Genomic DNA, 21,031 nt, shown 5'->3' with positions numbered 1-21,031 from the left:
GCGGGCTTAGGCCCATCCTGTGTCTTTCACTCAAGCTTGACAGAGGTGCTGTGTAGGCGTCCAGGACTAGCCTCTGCCCATCACTCCACAGTCCGGGGAAGACGAGAAATCCTGTCCCTCCATGGCAGTCAGAAGTCAAACAGGTGTGTGTGGCTGGAGCTTAGGGATGTACAGCCAAGCTCAAGTACATGGTGTAACTTGTGGAAAAGAGACACATCTTAGTTTCAGTCCCACCTCTGCCATTTGCTAATTCAGTGGCCTCGAGGAGTTACCTCATTTTCCTCATTCTGTGAAGAGAAGTATTTCCCTCACACTTGGTTCCACTCTCAAGGGGCTGGACTGATAGTACAGTGCGTAGGGCATTTGCCATGTGTGCAGCCAACCTGGGTTCAATCCCTGGCATCCCATATGGTTCCCCAAACACCACCAGCAGTAATTTCTGAGTGCAGAGCCAGGAGCAACCCCTGAGCATCGCCAGCTGTGACTCAAAAAGCCAAAAAATAAAACAAAATAAAATCCCATTCCCAAAGAAATATTCAGGTCTCTCTACCTTTGCTCTCTTCGGCCTTTTCTTTTTCCCCCTTCCCCACCCCCCGCCATTTTTTCAGGTGCTCTTTTTCATCCCGCTGAGTGGCTTTCCCCAAAAAACAGAGCTAGTGAAGGGAACTCTGAGCATCCCAAGCAAAAGTCCACAGAGGAGGTGCCTTCCAGACTCAGCCTTCTCTGTGACTGTGATTTCTTCAGCTTATCTCACGGAGAGCCAGGCCTGAGACAAGTCTGTCCCAGGTGGGGAGGAGAGATCACTGTGTTATGGGCGTGAGAGCAGTAAATATGCAGCTCGCAGGGCACAGGGGTTAATTCAGCTTTCATTACCCATTCTTCTGCACTTGGCTTGGGGAAATGCTCCTCGGGCAACAAAATGAATGTCTTAGCCTCTTCTCTCAAGCAGTCTGGAAATCCCAGTGACAAGCCCCTAATTTCCAGCTCCCTTGGCAGTCTGCCCTGACTGGTCTGGCAGGCCTTGATGCCCTTCATTACCGGGAGGAAGCAAGGGGAAGAAACCACTATTTATGGAGCCTCATCTCCTCGATGGGCCCTGGGCCAGACCCTTCAGCTGCATTATTGCAAATGAAATCATTCTGTGGGTTTACAGCACAAGCTCTGGATTCTAGTTCAGCGTCACTACAAAGCCGCGTGGCCCGAGGCATGTTGTTTAATCTCCTGAGTCTCCTGAACTGTCTTTCTCAACGGGTTGTTTGGAGGATTAAATAAGATGCTACTGTAAGAATACTTAGAACCATGTCTGGCTCGTAGTAAGCACCGTCCGTGCTATGAGCCGTTATCATCACTGTTACTTTCTTCCAGCATCAGAGTAGAAAAACAGAGGGCCAGCGAAATGGGATCATTCACCCAAACACACATCCAGCAGCGGGACCAGCCACTCTGGATGGTTCCCGAAATCATCCAAAGCTGCTGGAATTTCTTGGGAGCGGGATTGAGTGTGATGGTAGTGGTCTTTCTCACAAGCCCTCAGCCCTGCCTGCCCATGCCCTGGCTGCAAGAATAATGGGCAGGCCCTTCCCTACGCTGTCTGGGCCTCCATGGTTTGTACCGGGGTCCTGCCTGGGGCTACAGGGCAGCCTTCTGCTCCTGACAGGGCACAGACGTAGGGTAGAGGTAAACCAGGTGTCACATCCACCCACAGCTTCTCAGCTGCTCACAGCCAGTCCCCAATATGTACCTGCTGGGGGGATGATTCTGAGGACTCACCTAGCTCAGTCATGCAAAGGGCTAAATGGGGAAAGGTAGACTTCCTGCCCCTTTGATCTCCTCACTCAGCCCAGTGTGGGGAGGGGACCTACATCTGGGGCCCACCCAACCTTGAGTCAAATGCAGATACAGGAATGACTGATGGCACTCTGCAGGGAGGATGCCAGCATGCTGAGCGCCCCCTCGAGGCTGACGGTGGAAGGACAGGTGCAGATTGAGAAACACCCAGAACTGCCCAGGCTCACCAAACTTGAGGGAAGAAACATCTGAGCAGATGGTGGAGGAATGTCTAGGATGGAAGCATCGTGTGCTCCCTCAGTGACACTCCCGGGAAACAGGAAAACTGCCTGCCAGAGGTCTCTCTCTTGCAGGGGCTGCAGTGTGAGGCTGCCACGCACCTTTCTTTGCCAAGTCCAGGGGCTTACCCTGCCCCTACTCTGGTCTGATGCGCATTACCACCCACCTCTCGGAGACCTGGGCAAGGCCCATCCCTGGGGGGGAGCCGTCTGCCTACTGTTCCCTGCTGACCACCTCAGCGGCCAGCCCCATGGCTGAGGACACACAGCCCAACACTCGAGGTCTGGAGTTTCAGCAGGACCCCAGCGAAGTACCTAAACCTCTCTGGGCTCTCCATCTCCTGTTTCCAGGACAAGATTAGTGACTCCTGGGCTCCTTGAGTTGTTCTGAGATGTAGGAGAGAGACAGGGGCCCCTGACGTTGAGCACTCTGCCGGATGCCTGGACAGAAACAACCCATTTGGTGGCTCTCCGGGTGGTTGTTATATGTTTTTATTCCACTGAGGAAACAAGACACCACTCATGACTTGTCCTGTCTTCACTTCAGCCATGTCTGGGTTTTTATAGCCCAGCCCAAAGGACCTTCTTGGTCTTCAGCCTCACTCTGAGTAAATGCTGCCAAGCACTGGGCCAGTCAGCTCGGTTCTGCAACCAGCCAGCAGCTGCTCTTAAGAGACAGGCTTTGGATGCACACGGTGGCTCCCAACTCTGTGCCCATCTTGGAATCTGGTCACTCCCTAGACAGTGCTCCCTGCTCTGCTCCTCAACAGGACAGGCCTGCTCCATTGCCCCAAGGTTGGCGGCTCAAGACCCCTGTGTAGTCTGGCCATCTTTTCCTGGCTGTGTCCCTACCAGATCAGATCCTCAGGCTACCGACCCATTAGCTGGCCTTTCACGGGGAGAACCTGATTCAGGGTCTGGGAAGTGCCCAGAAGAAGCCTATCCGCTCCTGGCCAGCTCAAAAGGCCTGTTGTCTCCGGAAAGTAACTGAGGGTTTGTCCCTCTCTCTACAATGGAGCCTTCATGCTTCCTTGAGGAGGCCTTTTAGAAAAAGTCTTGGAAGGTACCTGCCGTCTGAGCGATGCCAAAGGCGTTGTCAGTGATAGAATCCAGTGTGCTTGGCAGGAGTGAGATTGAGAGTGGGGGATAGTTCTTTTTCTTTTTTCAATCTTCCCTGCATCAAGCAGCCTGAGATATAGGAGAAATGCCCAACTTCCCTTAGAAGCCAGATGAGTGGCCATGGAAGGAAACAGGTGCAGGTGCTCCTAGGGTCTTAACAGATAAGTGACAAACTTGAATACCCAGTACTCAAACCCTATCTCCTAAATCTCTACAGCTCCCCCCTCTAACCCCCTAAGAATGAAGAGTGTCTATGTTTTGGAAGGGCACTGAAGACCAGAGAGCCTAGGTAAATTCCCTAAGGTCACACCGCCAGGAAGTAGCAGCACCAGGTATTTTGTTTTTGCTCTCATCTAACTTCTGGAGGTGAAATTAACAAGATATAAAGTTCACCACTTTTGGAATGTTGGCTCCAGAGTGTCTCCATGGACAGTGTGGGGTGATGGTCACCTCCCTGCCCCTGGGCCGCCAGAGTCTGGTCCCCAGTCTGAGGCTGCCCCGCTTGTTAGTGTGGGAAGGGGCGAAGAGTCAGTCTGACCGTCCTCTTCCTCTCTCCTCAGCTCCCTGTGGGGGAGACCTGATCGGGCCTTCCGGAGTCATCCTGTCCCCCAACTACCCAGAGCCCTACCCTCCGGGCAAGGAGTGCGACTGGAAGGTGACCGTGTCCCCAGACTACGTCATCGCCCTGGTATTTAACATGTATGTACCTCCCCGGGTGGGAGATGGGCTCAGAGCTGCCAGGGGGCTCAAACTGGGGCTCCGTAGGGTAGGTGCTGGTCTGCCGTAAACTGAGCACTCCACCCTGGAGAAAGGGAAGGAGGAAAACTAGAGGAAAACAAGCTTTGCAGAGCCCTTCTGGTGGTGCCTGGAGCATACACCTTATCTCATTCCTCACTTACCATCACCTAGGAAGTGGCTTTCATCACTGCTGTTGAAACCTCTGAAAAGGTAGAGATTCAGAAAGGCAGACCTCCAAGCCGGAGCGAGTAGGGCATTTGCTTGCACGTGACTGACCCGGGCTCAATCCCCAGCAACCCGTATGCTCCTCCAAGCACAGCCAGGAATAATTCCTGAGTGCAGAGCCAGGAGTAACCCCCAAGCATCACAGCACCACTGTGACCCAAAAAGGAAAAAAAAAGGCAGACATTGGGTCAGAGGGATATATGAGCAGGGAAGGATATATGAGTGGGGAAGGTACTTGCCTTGGACACAGCCCTGGGTTTGTCTGCACCCTGCCAGGAGTAGTCCCTGAGCACAGAATCACAAGGAAGTCCTAAGTTATGCCGAGCGTCTCCCAAACGGCCCCCCACTCCAAGGCAGAACTTGCCAGATCCTTTCCCCATGCTCTCCTCTGCTCCTTAACCTGCTCATTTGAGCAAGAGCAAGGTCAGGTGCTCCAGTTCTCCCTCCCCTGGCACCTGTGCCATCTCCTCCATTCCTTAGAGGCAAAGCTCTTCAAAGGAACAGTCTGGGCCCAGGGATGTGGCTCAGCGGGAAAGCACATGCCTTGCCTGCATGAGGACCGGCACCATGATTTGATCTGATTTGATTCCCCAGCACCATAAAAATAAACACGTCTATAAAAGAATTGCCCCAGCTTCTTTCTGCTCCTGTTCACTCTCTGATCACTGCAGCCTGCCTCCGTGGCTCCCCTGGAATCTCTTCTGATAAAAAGACGCTGACCCAGTCCTGCTTTCCAGCTGAAATAAAACTTCCCATGTTTTGTTTTTGTCTTTTAAAATTTTATTCTATTCCTGTGGTTGACAATACTATTAATGGTAAGGTTTCTGGCATAGATCCTTCCAGCAGCCTCCACCAGTGTCCTCTTCCCTCTACCAGTATCCTGTTGTCCCCTCCCCTGTCCTATTCCCCAGCCCCTGTAAAAGGAGGTTGAAGAATCTGCAGCTCCAGCTTGCTGGGAACTGACTCTGGTTTCTGTGCCGGGATCCCAGGGGCTCCGGCCCTCGCTCCCCACCTGCAGGGAGACCCTCTGGGATGACTGACTTGCCTCCCGGGAGCCCCCCACCCCCATTGCCATAGTCAAGTCAAAGGGAAGTTCCCAGCTGTGATTTGACCGTTGTGGGCTCGGGGCGGGGTGTTTCTGTTCCCCAGCTTTAACCTGGAGCCTGGCTATGACTTCCTGCACATCTACGACGGCCGGGACTCCCTCAGCCCTCTCATCGGAAGCTTCTACGGCTCCCAGCTCCCCAGCCGCATCGAGAGCAGCAGCAACAGCCTCTTCTTGGCTTTCCGCAGTGACGCCTCTGTGAGCAACGCTGGCTTCGTCATCGATTACACAGGTAAGGGCCTGGTGTGGAGGTCGCTGAAGGAGCGGCCAGGCAGGGCTGGCAGTGGGGCAGCGGAGGCAGTGTGGTGCAGTAAGGAGTGCATGGGCTGGGTCACATCCCCTGGGGCTGCCACCTGCAGAGCACCCACCTTCCCTAGTCTCTAGCACCCAGAGCCAACCTTATTGCACCTTATTTTTCTTTCCAAATCAAGCCTCTGCTCTTAGACATTCTTGGAAGGAAGATTCTTAACTCTTCTTCAATCTTCTGAAACTTAGCCCACACTTGATTAATTTAAATTCTACATCCAGTGCCCATGTGCAAAGCCCAGCCAACTGCTGGGGTGGTAGAGGCTGAATCTCCATCCCAAGGACACTCCTTGGCCATACTCTGACACCATGTCATTGACTAGATGCTTTCTGATGATCCTTGATCCCATTCCCTTATCCCTCCCGTCATCCCATTCTTTTGTGGCCCTTGCATTTTTTAAGTAAGCAAGTTGAAGAACATACGAGTTAACACCAGGGGCCGGTCAACATTTTCTTAAAGGACCAGATAGCAACTGTTTTAGGCCTGTGAACCCTTGGATTTGAAACAGCCCAAGATCAAACATAAATGATGGACGGACTGTGCACCAATAAAAATGCAACCAGGTCATGGTCCTTGCCTGGGCATGAGACTCTCATATCAATTGGGAGCAGAGACCAAAGCAGTTGTGTGTCCTGGGCAAGTTCTTTGACTTCTCTACATCTTCAGTTCTTCACATCTTACATGATGAAAAATAATTTATGCCTCTCTGCGATGTGAAGATCAATGAATCCAACGATCAAAGGAAACATACAGGCCAGAGAGATAATACAGGGGTTAAGGCACTTACTATGCATGTGACCAGCCCTAGTTTGATCCCCAGTATTATTGTATGATATTCTGAGCACTCCAGAGCAAGTACTAATCTGGGTGTAGCTCAAGACACTGCCCCCCCCCAAAGAAAGACATCTAGTGCTGGCACATACCAGGAAGTCTGTAATGTCCTAGTGGTCATTGTAACAAGACTAGTTCCAATCCCTCTAAGACTTCACTCCTTTTTTTTATACACTTACAAAGCTTTCATGTTTGAGTTTCAGTATACAATGATCGAATACCCATCCCTCCACCAGTGCACATTTTACACCACCAATGTCTCCAAGTATCCTCCTTCCAACCCTCCCCCTGCCTCTATGGCAGACAATTTCCTCCATATTCTTTCTCTACTTTGGGGCATTATGGTTTGCAATATAGATTCTGAGATGCTATCACGTTTGGTCCTTTATCTACTTAAAGCTACATCTCCCATCCCGAATGATTCCTCCAACCATCAGTGACTTAGTGATCCCTTCTCTACTTCAGCTACCTTCTCCCCCAGTTCATGAGGCAGGCTTCCAACTATGGAGCAATATTCCTGGCCCTTGGATTCCACTCCTTTTTGGCCTTTCCTTCTTCTCTACTTCACCCGGACACTATATTCCAATTCCTAGCTCCATTTCTTGCTTGATTTATGAGATCAGCAAGTTAGTATGTCTTAGAACCCATTTCTCCATCTACAAAATTGTGGTGATAATAATTACATTTCAAAGGTTAAGGTTTTAAATTATTTTGTATATGCTTATGTATGGCTATAGTGCCGTGTATACTAAAGCCTGCTGCTACTCTAGAGATGACCAATGTTGTTATTGTGTACCATAACCCAAGTTCATCCGTGGCCTCATCAGCTGTGGGGACAAATGGGGTCACATTGCCAGTTAAAATTAAGAAGTCTCTGGCTCGTGTCCCCCGCTTGCATAATGTAGGACCTCTGCAACCTTTTAAAGGGTCCCTTAATTAAATATTTCTGGCAGTATCTACATGTATCTCACATGAACTCACAAATAATACCAATCATCATAATAGCTAGCAGCGTCTCCCCACTGCCAGCACTGCGCTTAGCACTTCCCGTCCAACAAAACCTCGCAGTCCCCATTAAGTATTGATTATCTGCTGTTTATCATGTCAGAAGCATTCTAGAAGATGCTTGGCACTCAAACAATAGTGTTTGACTCGTCCTCCTCCCTCTGGGCACTGGCTTGGGAAATGGCTGGTTTGCTCTCCTTTCTTTCTTTATGCTTCCACATTGACTAAACGTCCCATGCTCGAGCCCTTCTCAGTATGCCCCATCAGACAAACACAGTTCCATGCAATGGAATTCTAAATCGAGTACTAGGTCCTGGATTCAGCCTGAGACCCCCATGGTTCATACACTGCCACCCCCTCAGTCTTATCATCATCATCCTCCCTAAAATCTCCCTCTTCACTCTCACCCTCATCAGTACCCTCAATTTTCCTGTCCCCACCCCCCACAAACCCCCAGGCCTATTATTACTTAAATCCTGCAAAATGACATTCTTTATTAAACCTATACCCAAAAGTATGGCCATGGTCAGAAAAGGCTTCAGAGTGATGGCATTTGGGGCCACCAGAGAGATGTCATTTTAACCAGTGGTTTTCAGTTTTTTACATGAGTGAACCAGTGAAAATAGAAGTATTTTCGTGAATTATGGAAACAAGAAATAAAAACCACTACTTAGAATAAGAATATTTATTTATCAATATTTATCTATCAACATTTGTTGCAATGCCAGCACATGATCTATATTTATCTGTCAACATTTGTAGCAATGCCAGCACATGATCCACTAGGTAAGCCACAATAACTTTTCACGAATCAGAAGGAAATTTCTGCAGACCAATTCTTCAAATGTTTCCACTCAACTCCCATGGCCTATATGGTAAACATTCCTCCGTGCCCACTATCTTCATGTGGAGAGGTTGCCTCCATCACTTATTAGACTATAAACCTACCTTCTCTGAAGATAGCTTCCTGACCCGTCAAAGAGAGGGTAGTCGGGAGCATTGGTGCACAGCACAAGCACCGAGCAGAGTGGCCAGTGCCAGTGGGTGGCTGGCACACGGTTTGATTCATCTCTTCCATCTCATTGCCTTTGCCCTGTTTCATGGCTCTTTCATTTGTTCTGTCCGTGTTTGGAAGGGAGACAGGTTGGATCTGCTCTTCATGAGACTAGCCCAGTAGAATGGAATGTGTTTTCTCTTTGGCTCACTGAACATAGACAGGATGGATATGGTGTTTTCCCCTCACCTAGGACTGAGTGTGCAGTCTCTGGAAGGGTAAGAAGTTAGGGATGAGCAAGCTTTGCTGGAAAGCGGGAAGCCCACTTCCACTTGGGAGAAGAAGGAGAAGGTCTTTAAGTAATCCAGACAGAAGGAACAGTGCTGGAAGCATGTGTTAAAGAACCTGACGTCACTCATGAAAGGCCAGTGAGAACCAGCTGCCCCCAGAATGTATGTGTCTCCTCTTTCAAGCCCCTGGAAGTAACGCTGGGGGATGGGGAGTTAGCACTTGATTCCCGCCTCCTCTCCCCCATCATCACCACCACAACACCCCCCTCCATGCTGCGGATCTTCCTTTATTAACTCAAAACGGACATGTTCTCTTAGTTATTTCTGTTTTTGTTTGTTTTGTTTTGTTTTGTTTGGGGGCTACACCCAGCAGTGCTCGGGTGGGGGGGGGGGGGGACTTACTCCTGGCTTTATGTTCAGGAATCACTTCTGGTGGGACTCAGTGTACCATATTGGGTCCCACAGATCAAACCTTAGTCAGCCATGTGCAAGGCAAGCCCCCTACCTATTGTACTATCTCTCTGTCCTCTGCCTATTTTTTGTTTGGTTTTGGTTTGGGGGTCACACCTGGTAGTGCCAAAGCTTACTCCTGACTCTGCAATCAAGAATTACTCCTGGCAGTGCTCAGGTGACCCTATAGGATACCAGGGATTGAACCCAAGTTGGCCGCTTGCAAAGCAAACACCATACCTGCTGTGCTATTTCTCCAGCCCCTACCTTAAACTATTTTAAATGCATGTTTGTTTGGGGACATTCCAACAAAAAGAGAAGCATATAAGATGTGCTTCAAAAATTCAACATTCCCTGTTACTGCTTTCTCCTGAAGTAACATTATTAAATAATCTGTCATTCCATTCCAGATAGTTTATGTAGATATAAACGTAAATTCTATGCCAGGGAGATACAAACTTTTTCTATGTGAGGTTTTTTTGTTGGATTATTTTTGAGGTAGCAGGAGTGGAATGGACTACATTCAGTGCTGCTCAAGGCTTACTCCTGGTTTTGTGCTCAGGGATCACTTCTGGAAGTGCACAGAGGATTATGTTAGATGGCGATAAAACCTAGTCAGCAGATACCTTACCTGCTGTAATATCTAGTCAGTCCTATCACACAAACTTTTTCTATCAAGAACAGGATAAACATTTTTCAACTCAGAAGGCCAGATGGCCTCAGCACTGCTCCGGTGATGCTAAAATAGCCACAGACCATATTTAAACAAGTGGCTGTGGCATGGTTTCATGCCAATAAAACTGTTTACTAAATGGGTAGCTGGTCTGTGAACTGTTGTTTGCCTACTGATCTCTGTCCTATATGAATGAGATCACACATATGTAGTGTCTGTAGTATGAGTTGTTTCTCTTTCATTTTCCTTTTTTTTTTCTTTTTTGACCAACAATAAAGATCTTGGGAATCTCTCCCATATCTATATTCAAAGATGTGTTCTATTATTAAAGGCTACTCCTGGTTCATTAGATTGCTCCAAACTAACCTTTTATAACTGATTATTTATTGGTTAGCTGTTGGGGTCGTTTTAAGCTATTGCTCTGGCCCTGTTTGGAAACAATTAGCTGTGGTGTTTCCTTTTAATTGTCCCTCTTTGGATGACTTGGGTTTTGTTTCTGATGCTCATTGTGCTGTTTCAGCCATTTAACTTTATCATTCACAGATGAGCTGTGCCTTGACCGACAAGTCCTGATTTTAGTTTTAATTCTACTCTCAATTAGTTGAGTGGCTTGGAAAACTCATTTAGCCTCTCTGATCACCATATTCCTCATCTATAACCTGAACATGAGTATACCTGGCCCTGCCTGCCACAGAGGCTATTGTGAGACATAAATGAGATAACAGATTGGAAAGTGCTTTGAAAATTATAAAGTGATGTTCCTATGTAAGAGGCTATCATCATTATCATTATCCTTGTCATTATTATTAATGTGATAATGCTTGAAATAATGAGCTCTCCTTGCTCTGACATATGAGTAACTATAGAACAGGGTATGTAGTTGCAATCATTGCTGTGGTTGTTGATTTTCCAAGCCCAAAGTGCTCAGCCAGTCAATTCAGCATGCATTTATTAGACCTCCATTAGGTGCCATATAGAACCAGCCTCATTGCCAAGTTCCATGCTATAATGCCAGGATTTTGAAAAGAACAGGTGATGGTCTCTGTCATTAAAATATCCACAACCCACTGGAAAGAAATACTCTTACCACACTACCAGAATGATGCTTAAATCAAGAAAAAGAGAATTCTTTCTGCTGGAGAAGAGCAACAAGAAACATACTCAAGATAGGGTGGAATTGTAGTGGGACAGACAGACAGAGAGAGAGTACAGAAGGTAGGAGACTGAATTACATGCAGCCAAGTTGGTTTCAATCCCCATTGCCACATAATGATCTCCTGAAAACTGCCAGCATTGATCCTCAAGTGCGTAGCCAGAAGTAAGACCTGAGCACCGCCAGATCTGGTCCAAACACTAAAGAGAAAAGGAGAGAGAAAGATATTGAACAGAAAGACCTTTCTAGTCCAGTGTAAAGATATCGGGCAGTCATACCCAGCAAGGGTTCATTGCCAGCACAGCAATTATTCAAAGTTTCTTATATGAGGTTTAAATTTACTCTCTGCCCTACAAAATAAAAACAGAGATTTTTCTGCAGGGCTGATGAAGTGACTTCCCTAGGCTCCTTTGGTCTTTCTGTTCTCCTATTCTAGTACCTAGCTCCCTTCCTCATGGTTATCTTAGGGTCCAAGAAGATGACTGGAGTTCCAGCCATCATGTCTAAATTCAGACTACGAAAGGAGGAAGAAAGGAAAGAGGGAAGGGCTAACAAGAATTTTCTCAGCTAAGTCAACTTTCCTTAAATGAACTTTCCAGAAGTTTCTCATTTATCCTTTTAAGAACTATTTGCTAAGCGTTAACTACACACCTGCTTGGACTTACTGCAATATGGCGTTTCCCATTGCACATAAATAACTAGAAGTAGCTGAAAAACTATTCTCATGGAACCTACATTCTAATGGAATGACACAGAGAAAAATAAGGGAAGTATATAGTGTCTAAGAGTATTGGTGTCAGGACAGAGAGAGAGTCGAAAGGCAGACAGTGTGTTGGAGAGGAATAGAACCACTTTAAATAGCTTGTCAGGGACCATCACTGAAAAGAAGACAATGAGCAAACCCTGAAAGAGGAGGGAGAGGAAGCCGTACTTGTGGAAAGCTGTAAGTTGCACAGAGACCAGCGTGGTTGGAACAATGTTAGCAAATGACAAACAGTTGAAGTCGTGGAGGGAAGGACTGCAGGCAAAAATGTGCAGAGCCTTGTAGGTATGTAGGTATATTGGTTTTCATTCTGAGTGAGGTAGGAGGGAGTTATTATCTGATCTGAATGTGTTTATATTTCTTTGGCCATATCAAGCAGCCTAGCAGGCTGGAAACTACATTTTAGCTGGTGCCTTGACATTTTGGATAAAATCTGGGTCACATTATTTAAGGGTAAATGGAGGAAATGGATATTGAGTGCCACAGCTATTTCTGCCTCTTAGGAGCTATGCGAACTTGGTTCCAAGTTACTTAATATCTCTGAACTTCAAATAAGATTTTACCCAGTTAGAATTTATAAAAAGATAAAATACAAGGCATAGTGACAGTTCTCTGTATTTCTGTGGTTCACATATGATCATCCAACGACCGTTTGTATTTGGTCCACAACCACTGGGCATGGGGAGAGGACAATTCAATGCAGAGCTCAAAATGACATATCACAGGGCACAGGAGTCCTGGTGTACCCTCGTATCCCCTGTTACGTGAATGACCATTCTCTGAGTCCTGCTGGACCCATGACAGTGCTGCATGCAATGGATTGATAATAATGCTCAGTACTAAATCCAGGGGTGCTGCACTCTTAGCTATGGACAAAGAACAGGGTCCATCCAAGCTGTCATCAAGGAGCAGGCCTCCTCTCCTCCCATGACTGAGGAATATTCCATTTCTTCTATTGTTCTCTTCATGGACACTTTAGTTTCTATACCTTGGCTGATATGAATAACGCTGCAGCAAACATGAATTTATCTCTTTGAAGTGTATTTCTTGAAATACCTCTCTGAAAGAGAGTTTTCATTTCCTTTGAATATATACCCAGGAAGGGAATCTTCCTTATGGAAGATCTATTAATTTCTGAAGCACTTTCATCTTATTTACCATGGGGTTTGGACAAATTCACATCTCCACCTGCAGTATATCAGGATTCTCTTTTCTACACATCTTTACCAATACCTTGTTTCTTGTCTGTTGGATGGTAGCCATTGTACTGAGGGGAAAGGGAATCCTATCATGATTTTATTTACATTGTCCCTATTTCTCATGAGGATATTATTCCGTGATAAATCAAACTGAGAAAGTTATGAACCATGTGATACTATGTACGTGTGGAATCATAAAACTTCAGAGTAGTATAAAACAGAATAAGATAGTGGTTACCAGGGGACTAACAGATTCAGGGACTAAATTGATGTGTAAGATACAGTAATGAGAGGGTGGGTGAGGGCCCTTCCTACCCCAAGGGACCCAGCCCCAGCAGCCAAAAACCTCCAGAACCCAACCACTGCCAAGCTCAAGTCCATTCCACACATGCTCGGGCCAAACCTCATGTAAGAGTAAATGTATTCCTGGACCACATGACACATCATAAGATGGTTTTCCATAACAGACAATACAAAATATATTATTTTTGTTGTGATTTGGGACGGAGATTGAGGCCTGGGATGGAAACATCCCAAATTTGGTGGTGGAAAGGTATAATGGTGGTGGAATTGGTGTTTGAATATTAACTGTAATCAAATATTCTGAACCACCTTATAAAATAAAAAATATTTTTTAAAAATATGCAGTAATGATCTCATGAACCATATAATGAACATACACAGTAATACTGTAAGACAATTTTGTGAGGTGATAATTTATCACTACTATAACTACTATCATAATGACTACTACTATGGCAATCATATCACAATAGATGTATCAAAATATCAAAAGTAGGAAAATAACAGATATGCCTTCAATCTTTAGAATGTTACATGTCAAGTGTACACATTTTTTTAAATATAATAACACTGGGAAAAGAAAGAGCAGCTCTGTGCTGAGGATTCCAGTGCATGCCTGGTCAGCCGTGACAGGACACTGGCCCCTCAGAGCCATGGGCTGTGAGTCAGCAGGCTGATTGGCAGCCAAGTACCCCACCAAGCAGCAGCTGCCTCTTCCTTCTAAGGGGAAGGCACAGCACTGAGCAAAATCCCTCTTCACCATTCCTCTCTGCATTCTCATCTGCTCTGGCTCCTCCCTCCCAAGTCTGCACTTGTGAGTCCCAAGCCCTTCAACTGGTTGGCACCAATCCATGAAACCCACCACTGCCCCTCATCCCCCTGAAGTGCAGCCTCCAGGACTAGTATCAGATGGAACCTAATACTCAGGTGCATTTCATGGATATGAGATATGACCAGAGGAGGATCCTGATGCTGCCCACCATGACTGCAGCCTCTTAGCCAGCAATGACCTTAGAACAAGGGGCACTGGCAAAGGCAGCAGTGGGCAGAAGTGAACATCGGCTCCCAAGAGCTTAGAGCTGAAGATTCGGGTCCTTCACTGCTACCCCCGATTGCTCAGGCAGCATTAGATTCACCCATATCTAATGCAGAGGACAGCATGGAAGCCTGGTGGACACATTCCTAGCAAGCCTGATAGAGAACACCAATAAACACAATAACCAGGTGGGAAAATACCACTGTCTGATAAACTGTCAACCACCGCAAATCCCAGGGAAAAGGGCTGTGGACCATCCCAGACACCTTGACTTCTTCTGAAGGTTTCCATGTGATTTTCTCCTTCCTAAAGTATCCTTCCTAATGTATCAGCACCCTTTGGCACTGGTGTACTCAGAAGTGCCTCAAACCCTACTAGAGCCCACAAACAGAGAAAACCATCCCCAGATTCCAGCCCTGCCCCTACATGGAGAAAAAGACAAGGAGTCCACCATGTTGGGCCAGCCACATGTTGGGGGGGTCCACATTGAGCAAAGGGGAGGGCCTAAGCTACAGGGCCCCCTCTACCACTGAGGTGTGACAAGTTAAGGAGTGAGAGAAGGTCTCCAAGGCAGGTTCTCTGCAGAGGGTGAGGCAAAGACGCAGGCAGAGGAGGAAGATCCCACTCTAAGCTGCCTCCCAGTTGTGGATTTCCAATCTGTTTGGGAAATAGTTCCAGACCTGAGGGGTTAGGGACTAGTCATGCCCTCATGCACACTTTGGGGTCAGCATTGGGGTGTCCTGGGAGCTGAGCCACTCAGGCCATGCATTTGGACAGATGTGCTCATTTTCTGTTTCTCCAGAAAACCCACGGGAGTCGTGTTTTGATCCTGGTTCCATCAAGAATGGCACTCGAGTGGGGTCTGACCTGAAGCTGGGCTCCTCCATCACCTACTACTGCCATGGGGGCTATGAGGTGGAGGGGTCCCCCACCCTCAGCTGCATCCTGGGACCCGATGGAAAACCCGGGTGGAACAACCCCCGGCCGGTGTGCACAGGTAGGGAAGTGGGACAGGGAGGGGCGCGGCGGGCAAGAGGGCAGGGCCCAGGCACAGGAGCTGCCTGCTTGGGGGAGAAGCAGCTGGGCAGTGTCCACAAGGGGGCTTCTTGTATTCATGTGAATGTGTTTGGGAGTTTCTGGGGATGCTAATCCTTGTCAGTGGGTCAAGATAGACCCCCCTACCCTCAACATGGCCCAGACACACCAGCAGTCACTCCAGGGAGGAGGGTATTGGAAGATGATCCAGATAGGCCCACAGAGATAGTCCAATGGGGAAGATGCTTGCCCCATTGTAAGCACAGCAGACCCTGGTTCCTTTCTGGCATCCCATATGGTCCTCCAAACACCACCAGGAGTAATCCCTGAGCACAGAGAAAGGAGAAAGCCCTGAACACTGCCGTGTATGGCCCAAGAAGCAATAAATAAATAGATAAATAAGATCCAGACGGGCTCCTGGGCTAGAGGAAATCCCTAAAAGGTCAGCTGTGTTATCACAATCACGATCACAACCATCCTGTTATTCGTCGTTGCCTCAAGCAGGCCCCAGTAATGTCTCCTTCATCCTAGCCCTGAGATTTTTTAAAAAGTGCCATATTCAAGGCTCCTTCAGAGTTAGGAGAATGAGACCCATCATTGTTACTGGTATTTGGCATACATATTAGGTACACCACAGGGAGTTTGACAGACTCTGCTGTGTGGGAGGTTACATTTGGTAGCCTGCCATTTTGTCCAAAGTAAGAATGAGATAATAAGATGTTGCGTGGCCACAAATGCAGCCGCGCGCTTCCGGGAGCTGGGTTTTATAGTCTCTGAGTCTTGGCCGTTGATGGGATTACACAGCGCCAGGGGGCTAGTTGGTGGGTGTGACCCCCGCCTACTGGAATTTGGAGGATCTGTGTGGAGTATGCTCAGCCCCGATCCAAGTAGGCTTGGAGATCTCAGTCCTGGGACCCGCATGCCTTTGTTCCTCTGCCAGTACCTTCATGTGTGCGGAGAGTGGTCTCAGCATGGTGGTGACTGGTTATCAAAGCAAGTGAAAAGTCTGATGCTGATGGAACAGGATCACCCACCAGGGCTACCAGGCAGGAAAGGAGAGAGATCAGAGTTCACCAGCATGCAGGAGGAGGAGGGCTGCTATCTATGAAATCCACCCCTGTGAGAAGTCTGCCCCATGCGTAGAGCTTCACTGGTTCCTCTGGGCTGGTTGCTGACTGTCCAGGCACAGAGAACAGCTTGAGGGAGTGGGGAATAGGGGGCGGATGGAGGGGAGGTGGCAGATCATGTCAGCAGAAGAAGGTGCACAAATTTCCCCATGCTGGTGCCTCTAGAAGAAAATGCTGCACTCAAGGCTAGCTGGAATGTGCCTAGGAACATCCAGGATAGACTGGGGTGGGTGAAGACTGCAGGTAGGACCTCCCCTCCACCCATGGGAGTCTGTGCCCTCAGAACAGGATGTCCTGGCAACCTCAGGGACGAAAAGCTCAGGCTTAGCCAAGTCATGTGGGGGAGGCCAGCTGATGAGAGGCATCCAGGTCAGCGCCTCCTACCTGATTCTCTTTCAGCCCCCTGTGGGGGACAGTACGTGGGCTCAGACGGAGTGGTCTTGTCCCCCAGCTACCCGCAGAACTACACCAGCGGACAAACTTGCCTTTACTTCGTCACCGTCCCCAAGGACTATGGTATGAGACCTTTGTATGTGTGTGGATGAGATGTGACTCCCGCCAGTTCCTCGGGCCTTCCCCATCAACCCCAATCCCACTCCCCAGGACGCTCACTCCTGGACAAAAATGGGCAGAAGGTGTAGATTGTCCCACATAGGACCTCTGGGCACTGCAGCCAGGTGGTGGACAAATGGCTACCAGATACACAACAGTAGACGTTATGTGGACCTGCTGGAACTAGGGCTCAGGAGGAACTGGCCAGGACAGGGGCGAGCTGGGGTGCAGAGAGGCACAGGCCAAGTGGGAACACCAGTCAGGCTGTCCTAGGTCAGGAAGAAGCTTGGAAGTGTAACCACAGGACCCAGGACCCCTCACCCAGATGTCCCATCCAAGCCTGGTACAGCAGTTCCCGGCAGACGGCAGACAGAGCCCGAAACCAGTGAGGGGCCAGTCAGTACCGACAAGGCAGAGGGACCCCCAGATCCATAGAGACCTTCGATATCAGAGTTAGTTATCAGTCCAGTCATTCCCGTGCAACGAGGTAGCAGTTCTCTCTGCTGAAGCAGGGGGCAGGCTGCTTATTCCCAAGAGGCATGCAGGACAAGGACTTGCCATCCACCAAGCATTCAGCACCTAACAGTGACCACACAGCGGCTTGGGACAGGAGAGGGAAGCTCAGCCCCTGCCCTTGGCCAGTCTGGTCTTCACCCACCGCACCGTGAGTGCACACACTCCCAGCACTCCCAGCTTGCCGCTTGCCTTCCTGGCAGGAGCTTTGACCCACAGATCCCAAAGTCCAGAAGCATTGCTCGATCCAATGTGCCACCCACAGCTCAGCCCTTGACAGCTGGGCATGCTGCCTGTGCTCGAATCTCTCAGCCGCCTGTGTGAGCAGCCAGGCCTCAGCCCAGTCAGTTTCATTGAGCTGCAATCTGCAGCCTGCATGGAGTTTTGGGAAGGATGGTGATCTATCCAAGTATCTGCTCATGGCTAGCCATGCTCAGCCTAGGGCTTAGGGTCTAAATTTCCCCTCCAAATATGAAATATTTCTATATACCAGTTTAGGTCCAGCTCTGCCATCCTCCGGTCCCAGCTCTAACATCCTCAGGTCCCAGATCTCACATCTCCAAGTCCCAGATCTCACATCCTCAGGTCCCAGCTCTAACATGCTCAGGTCCCAGATCTCACATCCTCAGGCCCCAGCTCTGCCATCCTCAGGCCCCAGCTCTAACATCCTCAGGTCCCAGATCTAACATCCTCAGGTCCCAGATCTCACATCCTCAGGTCCCAGCTTTGCCATCCTCAGGTCCCAACTCTATAGGTCCCATCTGTATTATCCTCTTCTTTTTTTTCTTCTACCTCCACTTCTTTTTTTAAATTTTTTAAAATAATGTAGGAGTACTGCTATTTGTTCAGACATTGATTAAGCTGATTGAATTGGGCATGAACTCCACATTACTTTATATATATATGTATATGTATATATGTATATATATATATATATATAGTATCACCGTGAACTAGAGTTAGAAAGCTTTCATGTTTGAGATTCACCCATACAATAATCATTATCCTCTTCTTTAGCTCTTATTTTGGTGCTCTCCCCAGAGCGTCCAACCTCACCCTATCATGATCCCTGGTTATTCCTAGTTCTCTAAAATGATATCTTTTTCCCCTCCATTTGTCTGAATAGTTTTCTTTTCCTTTTGACGGTTTCTTCCACTGAGAATGCAAGCAAGAACCCTGCCTGGCCAGTTCCTCTGCGGAAGAAAACACGCAGCCCTTCCTATCACCTGCACCTACTAGGGTGTCACTTCCTCCTCGTGATCCCCCTGCTCCTCTGCCTCTGAGTTGAGTGCTAAGAACCTCTCACTCTGTTCACCACTGTAGTCAACTGCATAGACACAGGTTTCCACGCCAGCCAACTAGCTCCAAGCCCTGAGTCTTTCTTTGTCCAGATCACAGTATAAGTCTTGTGTGCCTGTGTGCAAGCACACGTGCCTGACTGCCTACATGCCCAGAGTGTATAGCAAAGTAGAAAATGGTCTGCCCTGCTTTGGTCAGCAGGGAGACCAGTGTGGGCAGCAGAATGATCTGGAGTATCACTGCATTGGAGCTGTGCCTGCTCCCCTGCCCCCAGCTATGCCAGGACTCCCTCCAGCTGTGACTGGCAAAGGGAACTGCCCAGGAAGTGCCCTGTGACTGTACTGGCATAGACAGCATCAAATCACTAACAGGGTACTAGCAAGCCAACACCTACCAGTCTGTCCACTTCCTTCCTTGAGCAAGCTGAGCGGCCTAGGGAATCTCTCTGGACTGTTGAACTCTACTCTCTTTGTCTATACAATAACAAAAATGCCTGTAAGAGTCACAGGTGAAGAAGACAATGCACATAGCCTCGTGATATATGAAGTAAGTATATATACCAGCACAGAGCAGGTGCTTAAATAAATGCCATTTGCCTTGTTCTTTGGTGCTCTGCCAGAGGAGGAAATGAGATGTTCACCCAGAACATGTTGTTCACAGACAGTAGCTCTCTCCCCAAGAGCAGGCTGATATCACCCCGCTTCCTGTTAGTTAGGGGAGATCCGGCATGTAGCAGCTGCCCTGGTGGGCTGGATCTTTGAGCACAAGGTGAAGAAGGATTCTGTGCTGAGATCCTATGGGGAATGTCCCTTTCACGGACTTACTTTGCCACTGAAGCTGCTACCTGGGGAAGGACCAAGCTTAGCTCAGTGCCAGCTTCATCAGGCTGACCTTTGAGTGCCCTCCTCCGTGTCCCTTGGCCCATGTGGGAAAACACCATCCGCCCTTCCTAACCCCCACCTCCCTGAGCATGCCTGCTTTCCAGTCCAGGTGCTGGTCAGCTAGACACGAGGCCAGGCAAGCACTTGACAGGGCTAACCTGGTGCTCCCTCTACCTCCCGGCCCCAGAGCCCCAGTCCTGGCCTCCAGGACTTGGCACCAGACTCTTTAACTGCGTCTCTCCCCCACAGTGGTGTTTGGGCAATTCGCCTTCTTCCACACAGCGCTCAACGACGTGGTGGAGGTTCACGACGGCCACAGCCAGCACTCCCGGCTCCTCAGCTCCCTCTCAGGATCCCACACAGGTACCCTGGGTCCAGCCTAGGGCTCGAGGATGGGGCGGGGGTCATCACAGAAGCGGGATCCAGAAGCGGCCCTTTTCCCGACACTGTGCCTGCAGCGCCCCCAGGTGGTGTAACTCCCTCGGTTTCTAGTCTGTCTCCTGGCGCTTTTCTCCCCTGACATAGTTGGCATTTCCATTGTAGAAACTTAAAGGCAAGACAAAATAATTGTATGGAAAATTAAAATTAAAACGACTCAGATAGAACCAGGAAAAAGATGGAGTGTGTTTCTTTCCAGTCTCTCTACTCAGACTTAACATTTTGCATGTTTTATTGAACAAGGCGGTATACATATTTTTATAAAAATATTCATTGTGTGTTTGCCATTATTTTCTTCTATAATAAGAGTTTTATAATGCTGCACAATAGCCAGTCATATAGTTCTTTAAAATTTATGGAGTGAATTTCCTATTACTGAACATTTAGATTGTTTCTAGTTTTTCACTTTAAGAATAGTAATCCAGTGTATTATGCACGTGTCTTATACATATCACTATTACAAGGGGAATTACCAAGTTAAAAATATGTGAGGTATTTCAGGTTTTTTAGCTGAACTTCCAACTATTTCTCCAGAAAAGTTTTGCCTCTACTTAATTTGGGTGATCACAATTGATAGTATGTTTCATCCTCATAAGAGCTAAGTAATTAAAAGAAAAGCCATCATCAGGTTAATAATCAAAATGGCACCTCAATTTTTAGATTTGCCTTTTTATTACTAATTAGGTCAACCTTCTCTTACTGTGTTCATTAGTTGATGCGTTTTTTTTAATTTACTTGTGAATCAATGCCTCTTTTATAACTTTTATAATCATTTATCTTCTTATTTATTTTGAAAAGCGCCATATTATTATGCTTTATGTGCATATTATACCACAGGAACCTCTTTATAGGTAGCATATAGGATTATATGCAATAAAGAACCTTCCCCAACATTTTATCATTTGCAATATGATTTTCTTCAGGGTGTA

The 21,031-nt window shown here is 47.8% G+C and overlaps 1 protein-coding gene across 1 annotated transcript in view; it reads left to right on the top strand.

Moving 5' to 3' along the window:
- CSMD2 (CUB and Sushi multiple domains 2) overlaps positions 1–21,031 on the top strand; it is a 628,049-nt gene that overhangs the window by 477,278 nt on the left and 129,740 nt on the right. The window contains exons 28-32 of the mRNA XM_056122939.1: positions 3,746–3,884; positions 5,298–5,485; positions 15,060–15,254; positions 16,819–16,935; positions 19,914–20,027. Coding sequence (XP_055978914.1) covers positions 3,746–3,884; positions 5,298–5,485; positions 15,060–15,254; positions 16,819–16,935; positions 19,914–20,027 — 753 coding nt within the window. The remainder of the gene's footprint in view (positions 1–3,745; positions 3,885–5,297; positions 5,486–15,059; positions 15,255–16,818; positions 16,936–19,913; positions 20,028–21,031) is intronic.

The sequence above is a fragment of the Sorex fumeus genome, unplaced genomic scaffold (genome assembly GCF_029834395.1).
Source record: "Sorex fumeus unplaced genomic scaffold, SorFum_2.1 ptg000047l, whole genome shotgun sequence".
Classification (NCBI taxonomy): domain Eukaryota; kingdom Metazoa; phylum Chordata; class Mammalia; order Eulipotyphla; family Soricidae; genus Sorex; species Sorex fumeus.
Note: the sequence above shows the minus strand (reverse complement) of the source record. Positions and strands in the feature narration are given on the sequence as shown.